The sequence below is a fragment of the Botryllus schlosseri genome, chromosome 14 (genome assembly GCF_051294905.1).
Source record: "Botryllus schlosseri isolate E-star chromosome 14, Bs_hap1, whole genome shotgun sequence".
NCBI lineage: Eukaryota > Metazoa > Chordata > Ascidiacea > Stolidobranchia > Styelidae > Botryllus > Botryllus schlosseri.
In genome coordinates, this window is record NC_137249.1 from 2465191 (window position 1) to 2486934 (window position 21744).

The 21744-nt window shown below is 41.5% G+C and overlaps 3 protein-coding genes across 4 annotated transcripts in view; 1 reads left to right on the plus strand and 2 right to left on the minus strand.

Annotated features, from left to right (window-relative positions):
• The window catches only part of LOC145456179 (sulfite oxidase-like), a 116185-nt gene that overhangs the window by 55945 nt on the left and 38496 nt on the right, over positions 1–21744 (minus strand). The gene's annotated exons all lie outside the window — the stretch shown is intronic.
• On the plus strand, positions 1003–10469 carry LOC145456198 (aquaporin-8-like). The gene is made up of 7 exons (XM_080334287.1): positions 1003–1110; positions 3704–3769; positions 4499–4657; positions 9145–9271; positions 9467–9654; positions 10001–10135; positions 10253–10469. The coding sequence occupies exons 1-7, from the start codon at positions 1064–1066 to the stop codon at positions 10329–10331; spliced, it is 801 nt and encodes a 266-aa protein (XP_080190413.1). The 5' UTR covers positions 1003–1063; the 3' UTR covers positions 10332–10469.
• LOC145456199 (glutathione S-transferase P 1-like) lies at positions 13325–21571 on the minus strand. Its single transcript, XM_080334288.1, has 4 exons — positions 21275–21571; positions 18974–19101; positions 17421–17562; positions 13325–13573 (listed from the first exon to the last, which is right to left on the minus strand). The coding sequence occupies exons 1-4, from the start codon at positions 21537–21539 to the stop codon at positions 13395–13397; spliced, it is 714 nt and encodes a 237-aa protein (XP_080190414.1). The 5' UTR covers positions 21540–21571; the 3' UTR covers positions 13325–13394.

A 21744-nucleotide genomic window follows, 5' to 3' on the forward strand; every position in this document is an offset into this window, starting at 1 on the left:
GACAGTAGCAGCTCACCATCCATAGAACCATGTCGAGCTGCAACTTCATTTTTTTTGTAAATCGATCGAGAATCCACGCATATAATCTGCATAATGTAGAGCTCCCAACGCTGTGATTATTTAAAGAGAAGCCACATCGCTAGTTAAGTCTAATCTCGCAAAGTACACAAAATTTATTGAACAACAACGTATCCCGTCACCGCAGCTTATCCTCATCGACAAACATATCTGAACCGACAAATGCTACGCTCAATTGTTTAAGGATGCGATTGAGATTCATGAGGTCGGTAATGCGCGCATGTGCAGGCCGGCATTTTGAGACACAGAGAGGGGCAGAGTCGAGGCAGTTTGGGCCAGCGCTGAATGCATAGGGTCGACCAAAGCTGTCAAATCCGTCAAACCGATATACTTCAATTGCTCTTGTAGTTGTTGTTCAGTTGCGCGAGGTGTCTCAACAAAGATGGCTGATAAGATAATAATTATTTCATGTCTTTCCTGAGCCGCCGTTATATATATAACATAAACCTGCCCTCTTGATCTATAATGAAACATCACTTATAAGAATTCGACAGAGACAAGAAGTCGACCCTAGAGAAATGGATTCTGTAGTGCCTCATCACCTCTTGGCGGTCACCGTCACGATGTTCAATATCCATAATACGAGCGAGATAGTGTAATGGTTATGCGTCCGGCTTCTCGAGCGGTAGGTCGTGGGTTCGATCCCCGGCCGGGTCATACCAAAGACTCGAAAAATGGTATCCGCAGCTATCCTGCTAGGCGCTCAGCAATCACGGATAGCATGGAGGAGAAAAAAAACGGGGGCGCAGACTAGATGACCTCATGGGGCCGTATCGCAACTCCGTCGCCAAAGCATCTCGATGGTGCAGGCGAGAAAGAATATCATCTCTCTCTCTCTCTCTCTCTCTCTACATCTCAATGACTCTACGGACGATCATCCATTGATTGTTTACAACCTGTAGATAAACTAGCAGTCAAACCTGATATATATTACCTATTTTCGAACAGAATTCGGTAGAGCTATACGAATTCAAGACAGAGAAAAATGTCTCGAGACGAATCAAACGTGAGCCTGCCCCTGACGTCAGAAAAGTGAGTTGTATTTCAGCATCCCGAATTTCTGCTCTCATATATGATATACCAGGTCAAGATCATTAACAAAGAGTGATATTTTCGTTGACTTTGGCGTCGGGTGCAAGCTCATTCAAAAACTACTCTAGTTATAGAATCTGAAAAAGTAGAAGAACCCCGTTGCTGTCAAAATGAAAACTTCAAATTTATTTTCTGCTTTACAAAATTTTTGAATTGAAAAATATAATCATATTGAAATAAACCCGAAAATTTACAGTTGACACCAGACATGGGGTGATTACTTCATGAATGTAATCGATTGCGATTACGATTACTTATGAATCACGCGATTACGATTACGATTACAGCAAAATCCGCGAGTAGTCGATTACGATTACGATTACTTTGGAAAAGTAATCACGATTACTCACGATTACATTCATTTTGCTTCTAAGAAGGTATCTTTGGAAGACAACAATGCGATGAAAAGGCCTCATGAGAGAAAGTCTTTATTTTTAAATGAGATATAATGACGTCATTTCCTGTATATGACATAATATACCATGGCATGATTCACACAGAAATAGGCATTTCGGTGCCAGCCAATACCGCGCCGCAACACAACAAGACATGCTACATTGGCCGAAACATTGTGTATTTGTCTATTGTCCATAGCCGCGCTGGATGGTCGCGAAGAATAGTCTTTTCAATCTCAGCCCCACAATACAAATGCCACCGGGGGCACTCACTGAGGAAAATGATGAACCACGTGCATAAATGACAATTTTTGGTGCGTCTCACAAAAGTTTTTCGTTTAGTTTTCTTTTCGTCCGCTACGTTTGGGCGACTCCAATATCTGATGACTACATAGCAGACAGGAGTTCACGAGTTAACACCATACAATAAAGTTATAGTCGTAAATTATGTGCCTAAATATTCGCGCCTGGCGCGACTTGACAGCAAATTCACAGCGGATCCATCGCATCAAATCGTGTTTTCCAGTTCTTGTGAAAAGCCCGGCCTTTAAGGGGGTTCTGGGGGACTTCGCCCGCCACAAGCTTTATTGATCGCCTTATGGGGAGCACAAGATCCCGATTTGTGAGAATGGCGGTGGCTAAGTGCTGTTTCGGTACTGATTCTAGCTGAAATCCACGCTAACATGGTGTGTAAGGGGATGGCTAGTGGCATATCCGAATGATGAGTATAAAATTGCGAAGGAACAATTGTTGCCCGTTTTAAGTAGGGCCGTATGAGAATATGATAAGGTAAACATCAACTTCTGACTGCAATCCACTTAATACATATATTTCGATCTGCCGTTATACGAGTAACGGAAAATAACGGCTCGGTTATGATTTTTTTATCAGCAGCCTGGTTTTTAATGCTTCGATGTAGAAATTGTCATGTTTAATTTGACGGGTACAAAATTTCAAATCGTTGTCCATTGTATACGTAAATAGGCTTACCGCTCGCCAATCAGCTACGGTCAGATTGCGTTTACCTAAGCATAACAAAACATCTATACATTGTACAATGTAGCCTACAATTTGTACATATACGTTACTATACGAAACTAAACTAGGCCGTGTGGTGATTATTATCCTGCTGCGAGGTAGTGGCGTGTGCAGTGTAATGATCAGTGCAGTGACATAATCCACAGCGGGTGTTCTTACAATCACAGTACTACATTATTTACATCGAATATCTATTTACTACGTGCGGATAATTCGTTACGCAATCAAGAACCAAGCTAATACCTGTGACGTAATAATGATTATAGAGGCGTTTGAAAACCAGACATTTCTGCTATCCAAATCCTGTTTTCACACTCTTCGTTGCTCAATGCTCATGAATGTTCATAGTTCAGTTCATGTCATGGGCATTGCACAAATGAAAAGTAATCGTTCTTTCACAAAGAAATCGATTAGATATGTGAAGTAGTCGATTACGATTACGATTACTTCGGATTTTTTTTCGAATGTAATCGATTGCGATTACGATTACGATTACTTGGAAATGCTGTAATCGTCGTAATCGATTACGATTACTAATCACGATTACCCCATGTCTGGTTGACACTCGTCTGACGATTCGTCAGCAACTAGTAGGGAATTGGAAATAATATTGTATATCAACAATTAACAATTACCTCCACCCCCCACCGCCCCGAAAATAATCAATATGAATATATTATTCAATTGTATATTGAAGTTCTGTTCAAACCCTTCAAAATTAATGAAGGTAGTTTTGCTTGCAAAACTGCAGGTAGACGTAGTGTGTGTGAAGTTAGTCAGCAGAGTGCTAGCAGTAACAACTACGTTTTGAAAAAGTACAATTACTTCTTCACCGATAACCCTCTGGGTGTAGATAATTTCTACCATACAAAATCAACAGTGTAAAAGTACAGCAAGTGGGAAAATATATCTGAGTACTCGGAAAAGTAGCTACTTCGTTATAGCGACCACCTCTGGTCAGACAGACAGACAGACAGACATTTTATTGCTTCGTCAAACATAAAAAGTTGACTGGAGGTGACGATATGGCCCACAAATCGATGACAAGGCGATATAGGCCTACACTCTCACAAAGATACAAACTTTCATCCGTTCTACAGGAAACAAGAATTCGGGTCAAGTGCGAGCACGCAAGCTTCGTTCAAAGATCTGAAATGGGCTGACAGGTGCGCAAAAAAACGTTACCACCACCCGGTCAATGTTCATGTTATGACTCGTCCCATGCTGCTCCTACACTTCGAGAAATATCCACGTTTTGCTGCGCAATCGCTATATTCTACGTTGCTTACATTTCGCTATGCAGCGCAGACAGTCTTGTAGAAACTACCGATTTAGTTAGTTGTCAGTCAATCTAGTTTTGGCTCTAGATTTTGAAAAGTGAGTAGTTGTGAATTGTTGTAGTTGAGCATAGTAAAAATTAGGAGAAAAGCAACTAGGAAACAGGATGTCGTGATTTGGCGCGAATCGTGATACCGGCGTTCTGTAGTGTGATGTTCATGCGGCCATAACCATAGCTCAGAGTCATCACTACTAACAGTGATGGGTTTTGGGGGTAGTAGAAACCCCTCCCATTTCAGACTCGTACTGATGTTTATGTAGAAATCCGATCCCGCTCTGATAAAACAATGACATATCATAAAACAGATTATTATTGAGCTGCTTCAGGATCTAGTTAATGATGTTTCAGTTAGTTAAATGCGGATTCGTACAGGTCGTTAGTTCTAGTTCTAGTTCCAGTTACGAGTTTTCAAAAATGAGTACTTCTAGTTCTAGTTGTGCATTTGAAACCCCAGTAGTTTGTAGTTTGTAAAAGTCTGGGCGCAGACGCAATGATGCAATTTCTCGAGTATCAAAATTAATTGAGGAGTGAAGTTGAACTTTGTGACCTCGCACAGGTACGAAAAATACGTGATGCCGCTAGCCGCAGAGTTTGTGGGCATACTTCTCTTCACGTTCATGCACTGCTCGGCGGCGCAATCTCTCCCTGTCATCGGGTCTGCGCTCAGTGACGGAGCTTTCATCGCTATCTTGGTGACTACGATCGGACATATAAGGTGAATAGGAAACGCAACCAATTGTAGAGACAAATAGCCGCGACTTGCCTATAGGATATACCCTTGAGCAGAGTGGACAACTAAATAATTTTCTCGTCTTCAGATCTGATTAGGACTATAAAATTGTAGATCATTGATTAAAATGGACCCTCAATAACTTGTAAATTGAGTTACATTCCAAATTGGGAAGAAGTGGAACTAAAACCAAGTTGAGTTCATACAGGGTTACCAAACGCCCTCCTCTATGAGGATTTGTCCCCCATTTTCAGGAAACCGAAAATGTCCTCCGAGAACGCCCAAATGTGATCAGACTTTGGCAATTCGTCTTCCTTTACAGTCAGGCGATTGTATAGAAACGCTATGAATGACGCGTAATCTGGAATCTGGACGCTCGACCGGGTCTCCCGGGAGACGTGTTGTAAAAATGACCTTCGTTTTAGTCAACATAACAGAATTTCATGTGAATATTTTGCAATTAGCCGTTTTCTCGTCCATATTATGAATTTTGCAATTCGATTCGATCCAGATTTGAAAAACGACAATGGTAATTGTCTGTACATCAAGCTTGGCTCTTTCCACACTATACAGTTCCCCGATAGCATTTTCAGGAAGACTGCTAAATGATTAAAAATAAAATGAGGGCATAGACACATTTCGCAAATAGATTAGAATTAGATTACCGTCATTCCGCCCTATAGTTAATAGCAGTGGCGGCTCGTGACAATATCGGGTGGTGGGGCAAGGGCTGCAAGCGACTTTTTATCAAGATGACGTCACAATGGCGTTTTCCAACGTAAACAAGTAACTTAATGATGGTACGGTAACATGAATTTCCCGGCAACAGTGATTTTAACGTATGTGCCACGAGAGGTCCGCTGGTGAGCTGTGACTTGAAGTGTGGTAACTGCGTAAACGGCGTACGGAACAAAGATTCAACACGGTTCATGTTCGCATTAGACCTGACTAATTATCTGCAGAAATGGAAATGACTATAACTCGAGAGATAGCGTAAGCCTAATTGGAAAGGTCAACGAATTCGGACAGATACGCAATTGTTATCTCATAGATTGGGCCTGTCCTATTGAATCCAAAACATCATTGTAAAGGACTAAGAATAGCAGCCTCGGAAATTTGGTCTCGGTACAGCATAAGAGATTTTGGCCTTGAAACTGGAGACTGTAACGCGACACATACGTTTTTATTACTGTCTTATAGGTCTGCTGCGAAATCGCCTTTGAAAAATATATTACCGAATAAATACGTGGATGAAAGCCCTAAACTTGGTGCACTGTTACATGACATTATCGAGAAGTGGCCTCATGGCCCTTTTCGGTATGGTACACTGTCAAAATTAATGCGAACAGACCAACACCGAATTTTGCGTAAAATTTACTGAGGAATAGGCTGATCAAGTGACGGGGGGGTTGTACGCAAATGGCTTGAAGGCCACAATTTCACGGTGAAATTGACATTGGAGAATATACGATCAAAGTAAATATTTGAATGCAAACTGAGAATGATATCATCATCTCACTTAACGTTACCGCAGATACACCGGCTTTTGCGTGAAATCCGCAATGTGTTGTAGGCTAAAGTGTCAGATCGGAGCACATCTTTACCATACTCGACCTTGATAACGAAATTACTGCCCTAATCATTGAGTGTCAACCTTGAGACTTGGCACAGCGTTCGATAATAAAATCAAGACATACCGTGCAAAAGCTTATGACGGATCTAGGTAAGGAGCATCGTTAAAATCAATAGAGACCAATACCGGCTTTGCGTATAATCTGTTAGCGATAAATGACGAGTCAGCTCTCACTCGAAATAGGAAACGAAATTACCACCAACCAGACATGGGGTAATCGTGATTAGTAATCGTAATCGATTACGACGATTACAGCATTTCCAAGTAATCGTAATCGCAATCGATTACATTCGAAAAAAATCCGAAGTAATCGTAATCGTAATCGACTACTTCACATATCTAATCGATTTATTTGTGAAAGAACGATTACTTTTCATTTGTGCAATGCCCATGACATAAACTGAACTATGAACATTCACGAGCAACGAAGAGTGTGATTTAAAACAGGATTTGGATAGCAGAAATGTCGGGTTTTCAAACGCCTCTATACTCATTATTGCGTCACAAGTATTAGCTTGGTTCTTGATTGCGTAACGAATTATCCGCACGTAGTAAATAGATATTCGATGTAAATAATGTAGTACTGTGATTGTAAGAACACCCGCTGTGGATTATGTCACTGCACTGGTCATTACACTGCACACGCCACTACCTCGCAGCAGGATAATAATCACCACACGGCCTAGTTTCGAATAGTAACGTATATGTACAAATTGTACATTGTACAATGTATAGATGTTTTGTTATGCTTAGGTAAACGCAATCTGACCGTAGCTGATTGGCGAGCGGTAGGCCTATTTACGTATACAATGGACAACGATTTGAAATTTTGTACCCGTCAAATTAGACATGACAATTTCTACATCGAAGCATTAAAAACCAGGCTGCTGATAAAAAAAATCATAACCAAGCCGTTATTTTCCGTTACTCGTATAACGGCAGATCGAAATATATGTATTAAGTGCATTGCAGTCAGAAGTTGATGTTTACCTTATCATATTCTCATACGGCCCTACTTAAAACGGGCAACAATTGTTATTTCGCAATTTTATACTCATCATTCGGATATGCCACTAGCCATCCGCTTACACACCATGTTAGCGTGGATTTCAGCTAGAATCAGTACCGAAACAGCACTTCGCCACCGATATTCTCACAAATGGTGATCTTGTGCTCCCCATAACCATAAGACGATCAATAAAGCTTGTGACGGGCGAAGTCCCCCAGAACCCCCTTAAAGGCCGGGCTTTTCACAAGAACCGGAAAACACGATTTGATGCGATGGATCCGCTGTGAATTTGCTGTCAAGTCGCGCCAGGCGCGAATATTTAGGCACATAATTTACGACTATAACTTTATTGTATGTTGTTAACTCGTGACCTCCTGTCTGCTATATAGTCAGCAGATATTGGAGTCGCCCAAACGTAGCGGACGAAAAGAAAACTAAAGGAAAAACTTTTGTGAGACGCACCAAAAATTGACATTTATGCACGTGGTTCATCATTTTACTCAGTGAGTGCCCCCGGTGGCATTTGTATTGTGGGGCTGAGATTGAGAAGACTATTCTTCGCGACCATCCAGCGCGGCTATGGACAATGGACAAATACACAATGTTTCGGCCAAAGTAGCATGTCTTGTTGTATTGCGGCGCGGTATTGGCTGGCACCGAAATGCCTATTTCTGTGTGAATCATGCCATGGTATATTATGTCATACACAGGAAATGACGTCATAATATCTCATTTAAAAATAAAGACCTTCTCTCATGAGGCCTTTTCATCGCACAGTTGTCTTCCAAAGATAACTTCTCAGAAGCAAAATGAATGTAATCGTGAGTAATCGTGATTACTTTTCCAAAGTAATCGTGATCGTAATCGACTACTCGCGGGTTTTGCTGTAATCGTAATCGTAATCGTAATCGCGTGATTCATAAGTAATCGTAATCGCAATCGATTACATTCATGAAGTAATCACCCCATGTCTGCCACCAACACAGTTCAGTGACAAACTTAAAACTTGGTACAGCGTTCGATACTAACATTAAGACTTACCGTGCCAAATGTCATAACCGATCTCAGTATTGAACACCGTCAAAACCAATGGATACCAATACCGGCTTTTGAGTAAAATCTGTTTGCGATACATGACTGATCAGCACACACTCAACTTCGGAAACGGAATTACTACCCTAAACTTTAAGTAGAAACCCTGAAACTTGGGGCAGTGGTCAATACCACCATCACGGCATGACATAACAAGTTTCAAGAGTTTTCATGGTGTGAAACCCCATTAAAATCGACCTATACCAGCAAAGGTCGACTAAACGCATATGACGGTAACAGAGTTCAGCTATAGATACGATTGTTACATCACACCTTAAGGGCACAGAGCTATCGTGCCCCGGTTGCTCGGTAATTTTATGAATAGGAGAGAGTAAATCACCGTTTCTTTATTGTGCGCGGTTTTGAGAGAATAGACAGTGAAAGCTTGTTATGAGCGCTACCGGGGCAAGCCCCGGCTAGGCATTCGCAAAGCGAAAGCACAGAAGAGAATTCGATTTTCGCATAGACTTCGCTATATATGGGCATTTACAAGCGAAAGGACAAGAAGTATACGATTTTCGCTGTGATTTCGGTTTATATAGATAGGTGTGCGTCTATAAATGGTAAAGAATTGTTATTGAACAGAATTTTAGGTGGGGCAATGCCCCAGTTGCCCTATAGGACGAGCCGCCACTGGTTAATAGTTAAACAACTGGAATTATCTAGTTGTCCAAGTCTACCCGCGCGAAAGTGAGCGAACACGCTTGTTGTTTGTGATTAATCTTGTCTCTATTTCAGCGGCGCTCATGTGAATGCCGCGGTTACAATAGCGATGGCCCTTGCCGGCGAATTCTCGTGGGTGATGGTTCCGTTCTATATCGGCATGCAGTTGGCCGGGTCAGTCATTGGAGCCTCGATCGCACAAGTAGGAGACTAGATTGTTTTCACCGAGATATTGAGATCGTGATTTTTTTTTCGTAGCGTTGCAATTTTAGGCCTATGGGCACAATAACTTGAGTAGTCGAATGTGAATCGAGTATTAATTCTAATGATTCGAGCCCAGTAGTGTCTTGTCGCATTCGACGAACTATATATGATGTGTGATTTATTTTGTCAAAAGATCACTTCTGGAAAGACCTCAGGATATTTCGTTATCAGAGAAGGCATCAGCGTCCGACAAGCATTCCTGACTGAGATCATGCTGACCTTGGTGCTTATGTTCGCTATCTTGCAAGCTGCAGTCGATTTGAAGTCGCAGAAAGCCCCTCTCGTGATCGGAGCTGCGGTTATGGCCTGCATCTTTGCTGGGTGAGTTGTGATCCTGTTTTGCGTCTCCGTTCTGTCTGCACTTGTGGTGATATAGACCGCTCCTAGGGGCACAAAACCTCAATATACAATTGAATAGTATATTCATATTGCAATAAACCAGAATATTTTCGGCTGACTCTCGCTAAGAGTAATCGTCAGTGTAATTATATGAGAGGGAATTGTATATTGAAGTTCGGTTTATTTCAATATGAATGTGGATATATACTATATTCAACGCGAACAAAATTGTTATATGCAATATCGATCTATACCTGTAACTTGTAAGCAGCGCGCACGCAACGTGTCGCAGTAGAGATTCTTTCAAACCTTTCCTACTGTTTTTCAGAGCAAAAATCTCCGGCGCATGCATGAATCCTTCCATTAGTTTTGGCACCGCCGCTGTCGCCGGAGCCTGGGATAACTACTGGATATATTGGGTGGGACCAATTGTTGGAGCTACCATAGCGGTGGGAATTCACAAGTGAGACGGTTCTTAGCCACCTGAAGCGTGTCGTGTCGAGCATAACAAAAATTTGAAAAAGTTGCAAAAGCTTTAAGATATAGGCTATCACTTCTGATGTGTCACAAAATTTTGCAGGCTCATGCTCGGGAATCGCAAACACCGGATTGTGTTCGCCAATCGTTGTCATTGTGACGGATCCAAGGAGGACAAGTGACGATTTTGTTTTGACCCTTCAACTGTCGTTACGTCAGACATCCGAGGAGGATGGGACTCTTTTCTGTTCATTCTTAAATAGAGTTTTATTGATATTCATTCAATTATGACGCACAAGAATTGATTATTATTTGCGGAACTTAAGATCGTAAAAATCGACTTTGTTGGGGTCGCTCTCAAGGCGAGAGTTTAGTTCTGTTTATTATCAAAATTTCATCTAATCAATGCATCACAAGATTGCGATACAATGAAAAGATAGAAGGGTGTCGAAACGACTCGGAGTAGTCTTTGAAATCAGATAACTACCTGTACCTGGGTATAGGCGATGTAAAGAAAAGGCATAAGGCATGCACAGTGCACACTTAATAAAAAGTATTAGAAGATAACATAAAAGGACAGTCACAACTATATACTGAATCTGTGCTTGAGATTGTCGGACCAGGATCAGCTTTCACCAGGGATTTCTAAAAAAAAAGAAATCCCTGGCTTTCACGCATGTTTCAACGCGACGCTCCAATGATTGATCCAACGATTTCCCAGGCGCCCAATCCTGTGTGCTCGGCTGTAATTGCTTGTTGAAAACAGAGATTTTTAGATATCCTGTTTGAAACTAGCGAAGTTTGGGTAGCATTCAGTCTTGTATTTACCTCAATAAACCAATGACACCAGATCGAAAAAGCAATAAAGATCACGAGAATAATGAACGTCAAACTGATGCTGGAAACTTAAGGTTCGAAAGCGTTTGCTTGTCCAATGCTCAATTAAAAGACAGTGTAAAAAGATCAACGAAAACAGTGCAGTATAGCGCAATTGAAACAGGCAAGTAACACGGCAATTAAGCAGTCAAATTGAAACAATGGGGCAATCAAAATTATAGTTCAATAACGAAGTACTAATGACAAGGACAGTTGAATTGTAGACCGATTCCTTTAAATCACGAGTCGAGTTTTCTAGTATCAATCCTCATAACGCCATAGCCTTTATGAAAGATGTGGATTGTGGAAAGTTCACGATCTGTATTAGCCTAACCTGTCACGCTACCAAAACGATCATAAGGCCAGTTCTACATCATATTGAAGAAGATTTGGTACGTTTTCGACCATACCTATTTCATTGCCCTTCGTGACAATGATGTGGGGTTGATCACAGAGGTGGTCAGTAACGAAGTACTTCTACTTTTTCGAAGTACTCAAGTAGTTTTCCTCTACTTCTGGTACTTACTCAAGTAGATCTGATTTTTGCTACTTCTACTTCTACTTCATAATATTTTGTGATCTACTCACTTACTTTTCGCTATTTTCAGTTTGTCAAGTAGAAGTAGTTCAATCTTCCAATCAGGAAGATAGCCTGAGGAATTTCGGAGCTGTTTTCGCGGAGTATCAACATTTAATTTCCATAAAAGTTGAGTAAAGCCCAGAATTTTCGTCGCGCTTCGCGCGCAATGGATACGGAGTTACCAGTATGATTTCACGAAAGTATCGATGAATATAATTTAGGTAGCGGGTTGGCGTGATTCCGTTCACACCACATTCACATTCATTCACACCACATTGCCGCCTTTCGCCCATATGAAATAATTTATCGCAGTATATATGGCTCATCATGACGTTTGAAACCGATGTTTCGTAATCTAGCATGTCCATGTCCATGGCGCTTCCTAACCTGGAAAAGTGGACTCTGACATTTTTTGTTAGTTTTAGAGCTGTTTCAGCATACCACCTTTGAAACTTTCTGGACTAAAGGCATGAAAAACGTGTTCCACTTTTAGAACTAGTATTTATGTTTCATTTTCAATCCCAGTATCATATACTTTGAGTTATAATTAATATCAGTTCCTTTGTATGGATAACATACACGTTGAAGTATAAAAGCAAGTGTAGTAATGCCTTTAATTTCCGGAAGTACAGCTATACACAATAAGGCATTTTTACGGTCCACCATATTTTTTATTAACGTTTACTAATCGCGCAAAGTGTTTACACCGTATCCGATACAACTTCTCCGTATTGCTCTTCGACTAAACTACGGACCTTATAATATGGGGGATGGCGCCATACCATGCTATTTTCTAAAACGTGCTGTTCGAGAAAACAGGATAAGTATCGCATTTCCTTATCAATCCTATCATTTTCATCCCATGATGTGGACGAATGCTTATGCTATCGAAAATTGAATACCTGCTGGTATGCATCAATGTGAATCAAGCTCCTCACCTTTTGCATAGCTCAATTTGCACCTTTATACAATCCATGTGAACAAATTAGGATCGTTTTCACAACTACTTACTTACTTGAGTACTTTTAAAGTCAGTCAATTCTACTTCTACTTCAAGTAGTTTTAGGTTGCTTATGGAAGAAGTACTTCTACTCGTACTTGAGTAGACTTTTTCGTCGCTACTTCTACTTCTACTTGAGTAGCTTTCTTGACTACTTTGACCACCTCTGGTTGATCACGACTTCACATATGTGACATTTCCATTTGCTTCCGTGGTTTTGGGCTGCATGTTTCGTATATGCTCCATGCTGCGATGTGATCAATTCTGGTACCAAGGCTTTCAGAGTGGAAAATACATTCAAAACTATGATTTGAATTGATGAATCACCTCTTAATGACAATGAGCGTATAAGTGCACGGCTCGATTCATTGGAATTATAATAATCGATTCAGATTCTAGCACTCGAATCATTGTGCCGCGCAAGTGTTGCATCGCCTGTACTGTACAGTACATTGTACAGCGAGCTCCAATTTCATCGCTTGTCCCTATAATATCTCATCTTTTGTCACCCTTCATTCGATGTAGGCTACATGTCTCTCATTTACGTGTTCCAGATCTTAACGTGGGTGTTTGAATGAAAGACTATACACCGCGTAAACTTTCCTATATCTTTCCTTTCATTGCAATCTTGCGGTATTTTGAAACGATGAAATTATTAATGAACTGAAATGAACAATTGTGCGTTTTCGACAGTCGGAGACACGCACAGAGCCCTTACATCATTTTAAAAACACGATATTTATTACTGATGATACGAATGTAAAATGATCTCATTGCGGTTATAGTGTTCTACATCATGCTAGCGCCGGCGAAGGGCGCGCAGCGATCGGACGCAAAATACGCCGCCAACTTCGGCCTCGCCGACATCCGATCTTTGAAGGCGGACAGTAACTTGGCGTAATCGGCACTAGCTTCTTTCCATGCTTCGGGAAATTGCGATGCAGTGACACGAAGGGCGTGGAGCAAAGCTAAAAAGAAATATAAATTTACACCTGACTCCAGCAGCTGTTTCATGGGTCCATTCACATTATAACTGTTTTTCAAGCCAGTGGTTCTCGAAGTAGGCGACATTGAGAGACGGGAGAGAAACTAAGTGCCGAAGTAGAAGTATTCTTTAAACAAAACTACTAGAATTCCTCGCCAAAATGTCTGTCATTTCCCCTCAACAATTTGGCTTCCGAAACAAACACCAAACCGCTCATGCCCTCCTAACAGTGGCCGAACAGTACTATGATATCTCAGAGAAGCGAAATGTGGGATGTAGCATTTTTCTCGACCTAAAAAAAGCGTTTGACTGCGTAGATCATAAAATTCTCATCTCGAAATTGGCGCGTTACGGACTTCGGGGCCCACAACTTGAGCTCATGAAAAGTTACCTCACTGGACGCCAACAAATGGTTGCGATCTCAGACACCTTGTCCTCTCCTCACCCGGTGACCTGTGGTGTGCCCCAGGGCTCAGTACTTGGACCGGTCCTTTTCACCTTATATGTCAACGACATTTTTGAAACCTCCTCATTGAACACCACACTGTTCGCTGATGATACTCACGTCCTCTCTTCCGCATCTTCGACGGCAGAGCTAGATGCCCTGACTGGTGACCAAATGCCCAAAGTCCATGAGTGGACGGCCCAGAACAACCTTTGCATAAACGCCTCCAAATCGCAATTGCTGACAGTTAATTCAAAAAATAACCTAACCGTTAATATCGCTGGTCAGCCCGTTTCCAACACAGATAATGCCAAATATCTCGGAGTTTTACTGGACTCGAACATGTCCTGGAAGAGTCATATTCAGTCCCTAGAAACTAAATTATCACCGAAGTGCGGCCTGTTCTACAGCCTTGGGCGCTTCATGCCAGCATGGGTTCTTCTGATACTCTTTAAATCCTTAATCCAATCGAAGTTACATTATGGCATCCTCTGTTGGGGGGCTGCCAGTAAAACTGCACTCAAGCCACTACAGAAACTACAGCATAAAGTGCTCCGAATCATAGCTAGGGCCCCAAAGGGGCCTGGCTGCCCATCCAATAAGTCGCTGCTGCAGAGATTCGGCGTCCTAAACATAGAAGATATGCGGAAACTAGAAATCGCCAAGTTTATGTATCAGTTTCACTGCGGTCGTTGCCCCGAATATTTCAATGACTTCTTTACCTCCGAATCAAAAGCGCACAAGTACAACACACGCGCGTCCACGTCGTCCAAATATCATATGATCGACCGGAAAGATCATCGCTCTATCAAATATGCCGGACCTGATGTGTGGAACAGTATCCCGCCGGCCATCCGACAGTCGACGAGCATGTCCACATTCAAGTCGAAATACAAGCAATTACTACTAAATAAATACAGTCCATCCTCAAGATTACCGGACCACGACTGACGTATCGATCTCGCTTCCCATGACATGCCGCCCTATTTCTTGTCGCATTCTTCTTCTACACTATCTTCTTTACTTTCATTCAGTGTGCATGCCTCCTCTTTACATCGCCTAGGCCAAGGTGGGTGTCAGATTCCATAGACTACTCCTTGTCGCTTCGACATCTTCCTGTCTTTTCATTGTATCGCAAATTTGTGGTGTATTGAACTGATAAAATTGCTAATAAACCAATGATGATGATGAAATAAGTGGAGAGAACCTTGATATGTAGAGTTTGATATAAGGGCGATGAGTCGAAAAGGCTTGGGAACGAATGAAGGATTGGGACTAATTGAGCGAAATGCCAGTCATCTAATTCTGATCCAATGTTAGAAATGTTCCTATGCTCTAATTTTAATTGCAATCTACTACTAATTTAATTGTAATATAATTTCTGCTATTGCTGAAAATGTTACAGGAGAACACTATGGTGCGAAACGAGCCAAGCTCGTGGTACAGACATTTACCATTTATCGAGCTTAAGAATGAAATGATTATTAGGGCTTTTCAAAAATGACTAGTTTTCTCAAATCGTACAGGCTACTTGATAAAATTGTTAGGTTACCTAATTTAAGCCTACACACAAAATTTGGTTCAATTCCAGCCAGTAACCGCTTTGCTACAGGAGAAAGTTTCTATTTATTATATAAAAACAAATAATAAAAAATTTGAAAATTTTCTGTTCACCCCATGAAAGTGTTAGGCCAGGGGTTCTCAGCCCTTTCTTGGCCGTGGCCCATTTTCCAGTTTGAAAATGTGCTGTGGCCCACCTCTTATCTTAGAGTCATAACCCTGTTCAATGCGTGGTAGTCCACGGCGCCGATATGCCTATTTATCCGTAATATGCGCATTTTCTCTTAATTGACTGATGTGATGATATTTGAATCTAGAACTCCAGGGACATGAAATCGCGCGAAGCGCGACGAAAATTTTTAAGTTGAATAAATATACCCCTAGAAACGACCAACGACATAATCTTGGGCCCCTTCGAGCTCCACCAATTGGGTGCGGCAGTCACGGCTCTGGTAGATCATAGGCTAAAACTCATGTGTATATTATGATCGTCCGCTGCTCCATTAGCGTCGCGAAACACAATTATCAAACCCACGCATCCACTGTGTGATTAGGGTTTTAGTTCCACTATTGTGGGGAATAATATAATCATTCTGGGCCAGTTTCAAACATTCATTAATGAATGGGGTGCTAGTACTACAGAGAAGTGGAGAAACAGTTTTTAATATGCATGCTGTACATTGTATGTCTTGTACCAAACCAACTGAAATTGCAATGTCAGAATATTCAATCCAATGATACAATCAATTCATGTGACTTTTACAATATGTTCAATGATTTCCAGGCCGGACATTTTAACCGACTCCAAAGATTATTGCGTTCCGCTAAATCCTCAATCCCTTACGATTCGTTGCGGTGGTGCAGTATGCCTTCACCAGAAGTTGCTAATAATTTTCAATAATGGCTACAATAATATGACCTGCCGAAGTACAGTAAATCTATACATCAATTACACTTCATTCCGAGTTCATTGCACACCCCTTTCAACGGCATACGACATATGACCCTGCCGGAATACTTAGTTACTTCAGCATTACCTTCCGGTTATCATAGCCTGTGGAAAAATCCGCGTTTAACATAACAAATATCACTAAACTTACACTAATTCTAAAATTTACTAAATAGCTTTGTAGCCCACCTCAAACTGCTCTGTGGCCCACCAGTGGGCCATGCCCCACCCTTTGAGAGCCCCTGTGTTAGGCTGTCTATAGAAACGATGCTCACCAAATTTGGTTCAATTCCAACCAGTGGAAGCGGAGTTATTGCCGTCAAAAACTTTTGACTTGAATAAAATAGTATTTACGGTGAGCACAACTATAATAAATAAACAAAGAATCGGTCACCGTAAATACTATTTTATTCAAATCCAAATTTTTCGACGGCAGTAACCCCGCTTTCTCTGGTTGGAATTGAACCAAATTTGGTGATCATCGTTTCTATAGACAGCCTAACACTTTCATGGGGTGAACAGAAAATTTTCAAATTTTCTATCATTTATTTTTATATAATAAATAGAAACTTTCTTCTCCTGTAGCAAAGCGGTTACTGGCTGGAATTGAACCAAATTTTGTGTGTAGGCTTAAATTAGGTAACCTAACAACTTGATCAAGTAGCCAGTACGATTTGAGAAAAAAAGCCATTTTTGAAGAGCCCTAATTGATTATATCGAAACTGAACTTGATTTTTGTTCGCAATTCGGAATATAATTCAATTTCCATGTTTTTGCGAATTCAGTAATTCTAATTCTAACCTGCGTAGCTATAATTCTAGTCTAATTTCGAAAAGCTGAAAATTTTCTACATTTATCCAACTCTGGCGCATTTACCGAGATCGACGTAGGTCAGCTTGTCTCCAAAGAGGAAGCCCTTCCCGCCGTTGTTGGCCTTGAGAACTGCTTCTAGATGTTTGAGCCACTTCGGCAATCGCGTCGCGACGAAGCGGTCGATGTACGGCTGCGTAGCTTCTTTCTACCAAGTACAAAGGACGTAGCGTAACGTAGTCAGAAATTGAAGCAAACATCGCTGCATGATTACGAAGTAAAAGCCATATAGTACGGACCGATGGCTCACGGCCATAGGAGCATGCGATAGTTAAACATGTGGCTTAAAGTTTGGGTTCGATTTCGGGCAACCCGGGGTTTGCTGGAGGTCATGACTAGGGCTGGGCACAATGATTCGAGTACTCGAATCTGAATCGAGTAATTATTTTAATGATTCGAGTCGAGCAGCAAAGGACGATTTTCTCGAGTACTAAAATCATACGCCCCCCGCTACTGAAAGTTATTTCATCAACTAGAATGATTGATTGGCCCTTGATTGGCCGTATCGCAGCATACGAAACATATAATACAAAGCTACAACCGTTACTGGCAAAACATTTTCAAAGTCATGATCCTCCCACAACTTTGTAACAAAGTGCAATGAAATCGGTAGGGTCGAAGAAATACCAAAGTATCTTTAATGTGATTGATAACAGGCATTCTATACGCTGTGGTGGCACCATAGTGTCCTATCATTCGATTGACGAAATATAGCGCGGGCCACTTACCGCGCGAAGCGCGAAAATTTTTTGAAGGTCATAGGTCAATAATATTGTCACTTGACTATATTGCGAGCCTGCCGTATATCGCTGGGCTAAGTTTGCGAGGACTGGGCTATTCGGCGCATGGACATATCGATATCGAAAGCTGCGACCAACATGCGTCAATCTTTCCGGGCCTAGGTTTCATAGTCAACGATCTTACTGCGAGCGCAAACGCAAGGTCGCATATGCTTTGTACCGTAATTGTGAATATAGTTAGACTCAATCTCATACATCAGGCGTTCTTCCATTTTCACAAAAAGGGCAACAATATTAAAAAACAAGGAATCGACTGACAACATGTTGCGCTAAGCTTGCAGAAAATTTTGACTTTTGATAAATTTATCGCAAATTATTCTGCTTTATTGTAGTGTACGAAGATATACCAATATGTGACTGGCTGATGGATCTGTCAATGCGTCGGAACTGATATTTTAGTCATCACATCTCAAGTGTTTCGGCCAAAACTAATCAAATTTTTGGTTGGCCTTGCAAGTTCACAATCTGTGCAATCCATTTTTGATATTAGAAATTTCGGAAATTACCTCGTGGGCCACTCAAAACCTTCTCGCGGGCCACGGGTTGGCCGGCCCTGTTCTACAGTATGTATGAGATGTGTAAAGTGCACTGCACAATGCACTTGCACACTTGCACAGCGATCACTTGTAGCTTATTGCAGATTAGCGCAAGGGTTCGCCAGGTTAGTATAAGTATTAAGCAACTGATACAGGGTTATAGTCACGTGCTCTAAAACCGGGGTCCCAGGCTGATATATCTCGATCCGGAACGCGAACCAACCTGGCCGTCGTAGCCCGCTATAGGGTCGATTCCGTGGAAAGAGTGATTTCCTTCGCCTATGTAGTCGTGGATAGCGTTGTTGATCTGCTCTGCGTGCCATTTGTCCTGTTCCTTCTCAGGCATAAGTCCTGCAAGGACAAAGTCCTTTCCATATCTACTCTGGTTTAACTAGTAGGGTTACCATATTTTTGTGACACAAATTCCGGACGCTCATTAGCGCCCACTAGCGGATTTTAAAATGAGGTATGACCACATTGTCGATCTATATGACGTCACGCCAGCAAATATTTGTCTATCGACTAGAGGTGGTCACGATCCAGTCCCCGAGTATGTGGTTGTGTGTTGTAAATTGTGACGAGGGCTGAAGTCCCATTTTGCAGCCCATCCCGCACAAATAAACACTAATTTCAGGCCCTCCGCCGGGTAATCGATGCAACTTCTGGGGGCTTACTATATGCATGTGGTCGATAAATTACAGCCTATTTTGGAAGCTGATTACGTTCAACATCTTCGCGAACCCCAGAATAAAGGCAAACAACCCCCAGGTTTAGAACCACTATTTTTTAACAACGCATCAAAACGGCCTATATCGTCTCTATGAATATACCGTTATCATGAAATTGCGATTATAATTAGACTTATTTTTGTAAATGAATACTATTTTAATTTATTTTTGTGAGGGTGGTAGTCCTCATATTAAAACCAATATATGAAATGCTAAATCGCACGTAGCGCGAAGAAAAATTTAACGTCGCATAAATCTGGCCAAAATAATGTTGTTTATGGTGATTTACGAGAAAATTATGATTTTACTTCAAGCCTTCAAAATTCCGGACATTTCTGAGCAATTCCCTGCACAGACAACCGATGTTCCCACCACTACCTCTTCAAATCTCCTGAAATTTGGTACACTCACAGATGAGCTAATTCCAAACAGGATGAGCTTTATTTCATGAAAATTGGACTTTGGGGTCAAAAGTTACGTCACTTTGAAAATTGACAATTTTCTGCTCATGCTCAGATATCAGGTCTGAGTCATGTTTGGCGCAACACAAACATATCCCAGATACTATGTCAAAGTGACAACACAGTCCTAACACACGCCAAGCATGGTGTCTGAACACCCCCCTCATACACGATGTCCGAGGGACAAAACAGTCCGAAATCACCCCAGACACGATGTTCGAATGGCAACACAGTCCTAACCGACCCAAGACATGATGTCGGAACACACCCCAGACATGGTGTGTACACGCACCCCAGAATAGATGTCCGAACACACCCTACTACTACTGCATTTCCATGGGCAAATGAAGTGTGCTCTTGAAACTGCAATTTCATCACTTTACGGTCAAAACACCAAAATCAAACAGCTATGAACGAAGTCTCCTTGAAGCAATCTTTCATTTAAGATCCCATTTTCCAAAATATTTTAATATGTTTTTGAGCAATCCGCAGTCAAAATCGTGTAACGCCTGACTGATTTTAGACCATTGACCAAATTCCCCCTCAATTTAACCTTTGACCCTAACATACAGGGCATTAAATTTCACTTGAAAATATAGACGATCAGACAAGCTTCAAATAAATCCAAGTGCTGTATCTCAACTGTCGTCTATCATCTAGCTACACCTTCTTGAATATTGCATTGATAAAACCTGAAAGTGCAGACCCGAAATGAGCAGAAAATTGTTAATTTTCAAAGTGACGTAACTTTTGACCCCAAAGTTCAATTTTTATGAAATAAAGCTCATCCTGTTTGGAATTAGCTCATCTGTGAGTGTACCAAATTTCAGGAGATTTGAAGAGGTAGTGGTGGGAACATCGGTTGTCTGTGCAGGGAATTGCCCTTCGGCGTATTTTAGAAATTCCTCCCGGACGCAGTTTTAACAGTGAAATTCCGGACATGTCCGGGAAATTCCGGACGTATGGCAACCCTAAACTAGGACAGGTCACACTGATTCGAGCAGCCTGCTAAAATTGGGCCTATACGTGCTTTGGCACCAGACTTGTGTAGTAACGAGAATTTCGCTACTATTTTCCACTGTGTTTAAGCATTGAAATTTCGATTGGTCGTATCTCAGTGTCAAAAACAGACGTGATCAGCCCACATCATTGTCACAAAGCGTAATAAAATAAGGACATAAAAAGATCAAATCATCTTTAATGTGGTCTATAATTGGCGCCATATTCTTTGTGGTCGTTGATACGGTGAGCCTACATAGTTGAACCTTGCGATACTCGATTCAGAATCGAATCCTTCAGGTAACCTACTCGATTTTGCCGGATAACTACACTCACCATATTTGTCTGCTAAAAACCTACAAACTACACCGGTAGAGCAGACAGTGAAGTCGCCCTTTTGCAGAAGCGGAGGCGCGAACGACGGGTAGATCCCCGCGTCGCCAAACCTAGCTTTTCCTCCGTGGAAGTATTCCATGCATAGGTCGTGCTTGTTCACGTAAGCCGCGCCGACTTCTTCTAACACAACCCGCACGAATTCACCGCGTCCGGCGAACCCGGGCCAGTAATGCAGTACCCACGGTTCCTCTGGAGACGCCATCATGAATATATATTTATGCAATGAACCAAAGAAGCTAAACGACAAGACATAATGTTCACCGACTCACGGCAGAGATGAACAACTAGAAAATGTTCAAGCTTTTCTAAATTAGATCAGCATTATAGCTATACAGTTTTTTCCTACTCAGATTTGAATACGCGAAATCTTTGACATTGAAAATGCGAGCTCAGTTCATATCAAGTCAAGA

Bases quoted from the DNA above. Each gene is read 5' to 3' on its own strand.
- LOC145456198 (XM_080334287.1), top strand. From the start codon at position 1,064: ATGTCTCGAGACGAATCAAACGTGAGCCTGCCCCTGACGTCAGAAAA. The intron at 4,658-9,144 runs GTGAATAGGAAA...TCTCTATTTCAG, and splicing joins ACTACGATCGGACATATAAG to CGGCGCTCATGTGAATGCCG. The intron at 9,272-9,466 runs GTAGGAGACTAG...TTTTGTCAAAAG, and splicing joins TTGGAGCCTCGATCGCACAA to ATCACTTCTGGAAAGACCTC.
- LOC145456199 (XM_080334288.1), bottom strand. From the start codon at position 21,539: ATGATGGCGTCTCCAGAGGAACCGTGGGTACTGCATTACTGGCCCGGG. The intron at 17,563-18,973 runs GTTGGTTCGCGT...TGTACTTGGTAG, and splicing joins TAGCGGGCTACGACGGCCAG to AAAGAAGCTACGCAGCCGTA. The intron at 13,574-17,420 runs GTAAATGCGCCA...ATTTCTTTTTAG, and splicing joins GCTGACCTACGTCGATCTCG to CTTTGCTCCACGCCCTTCGT.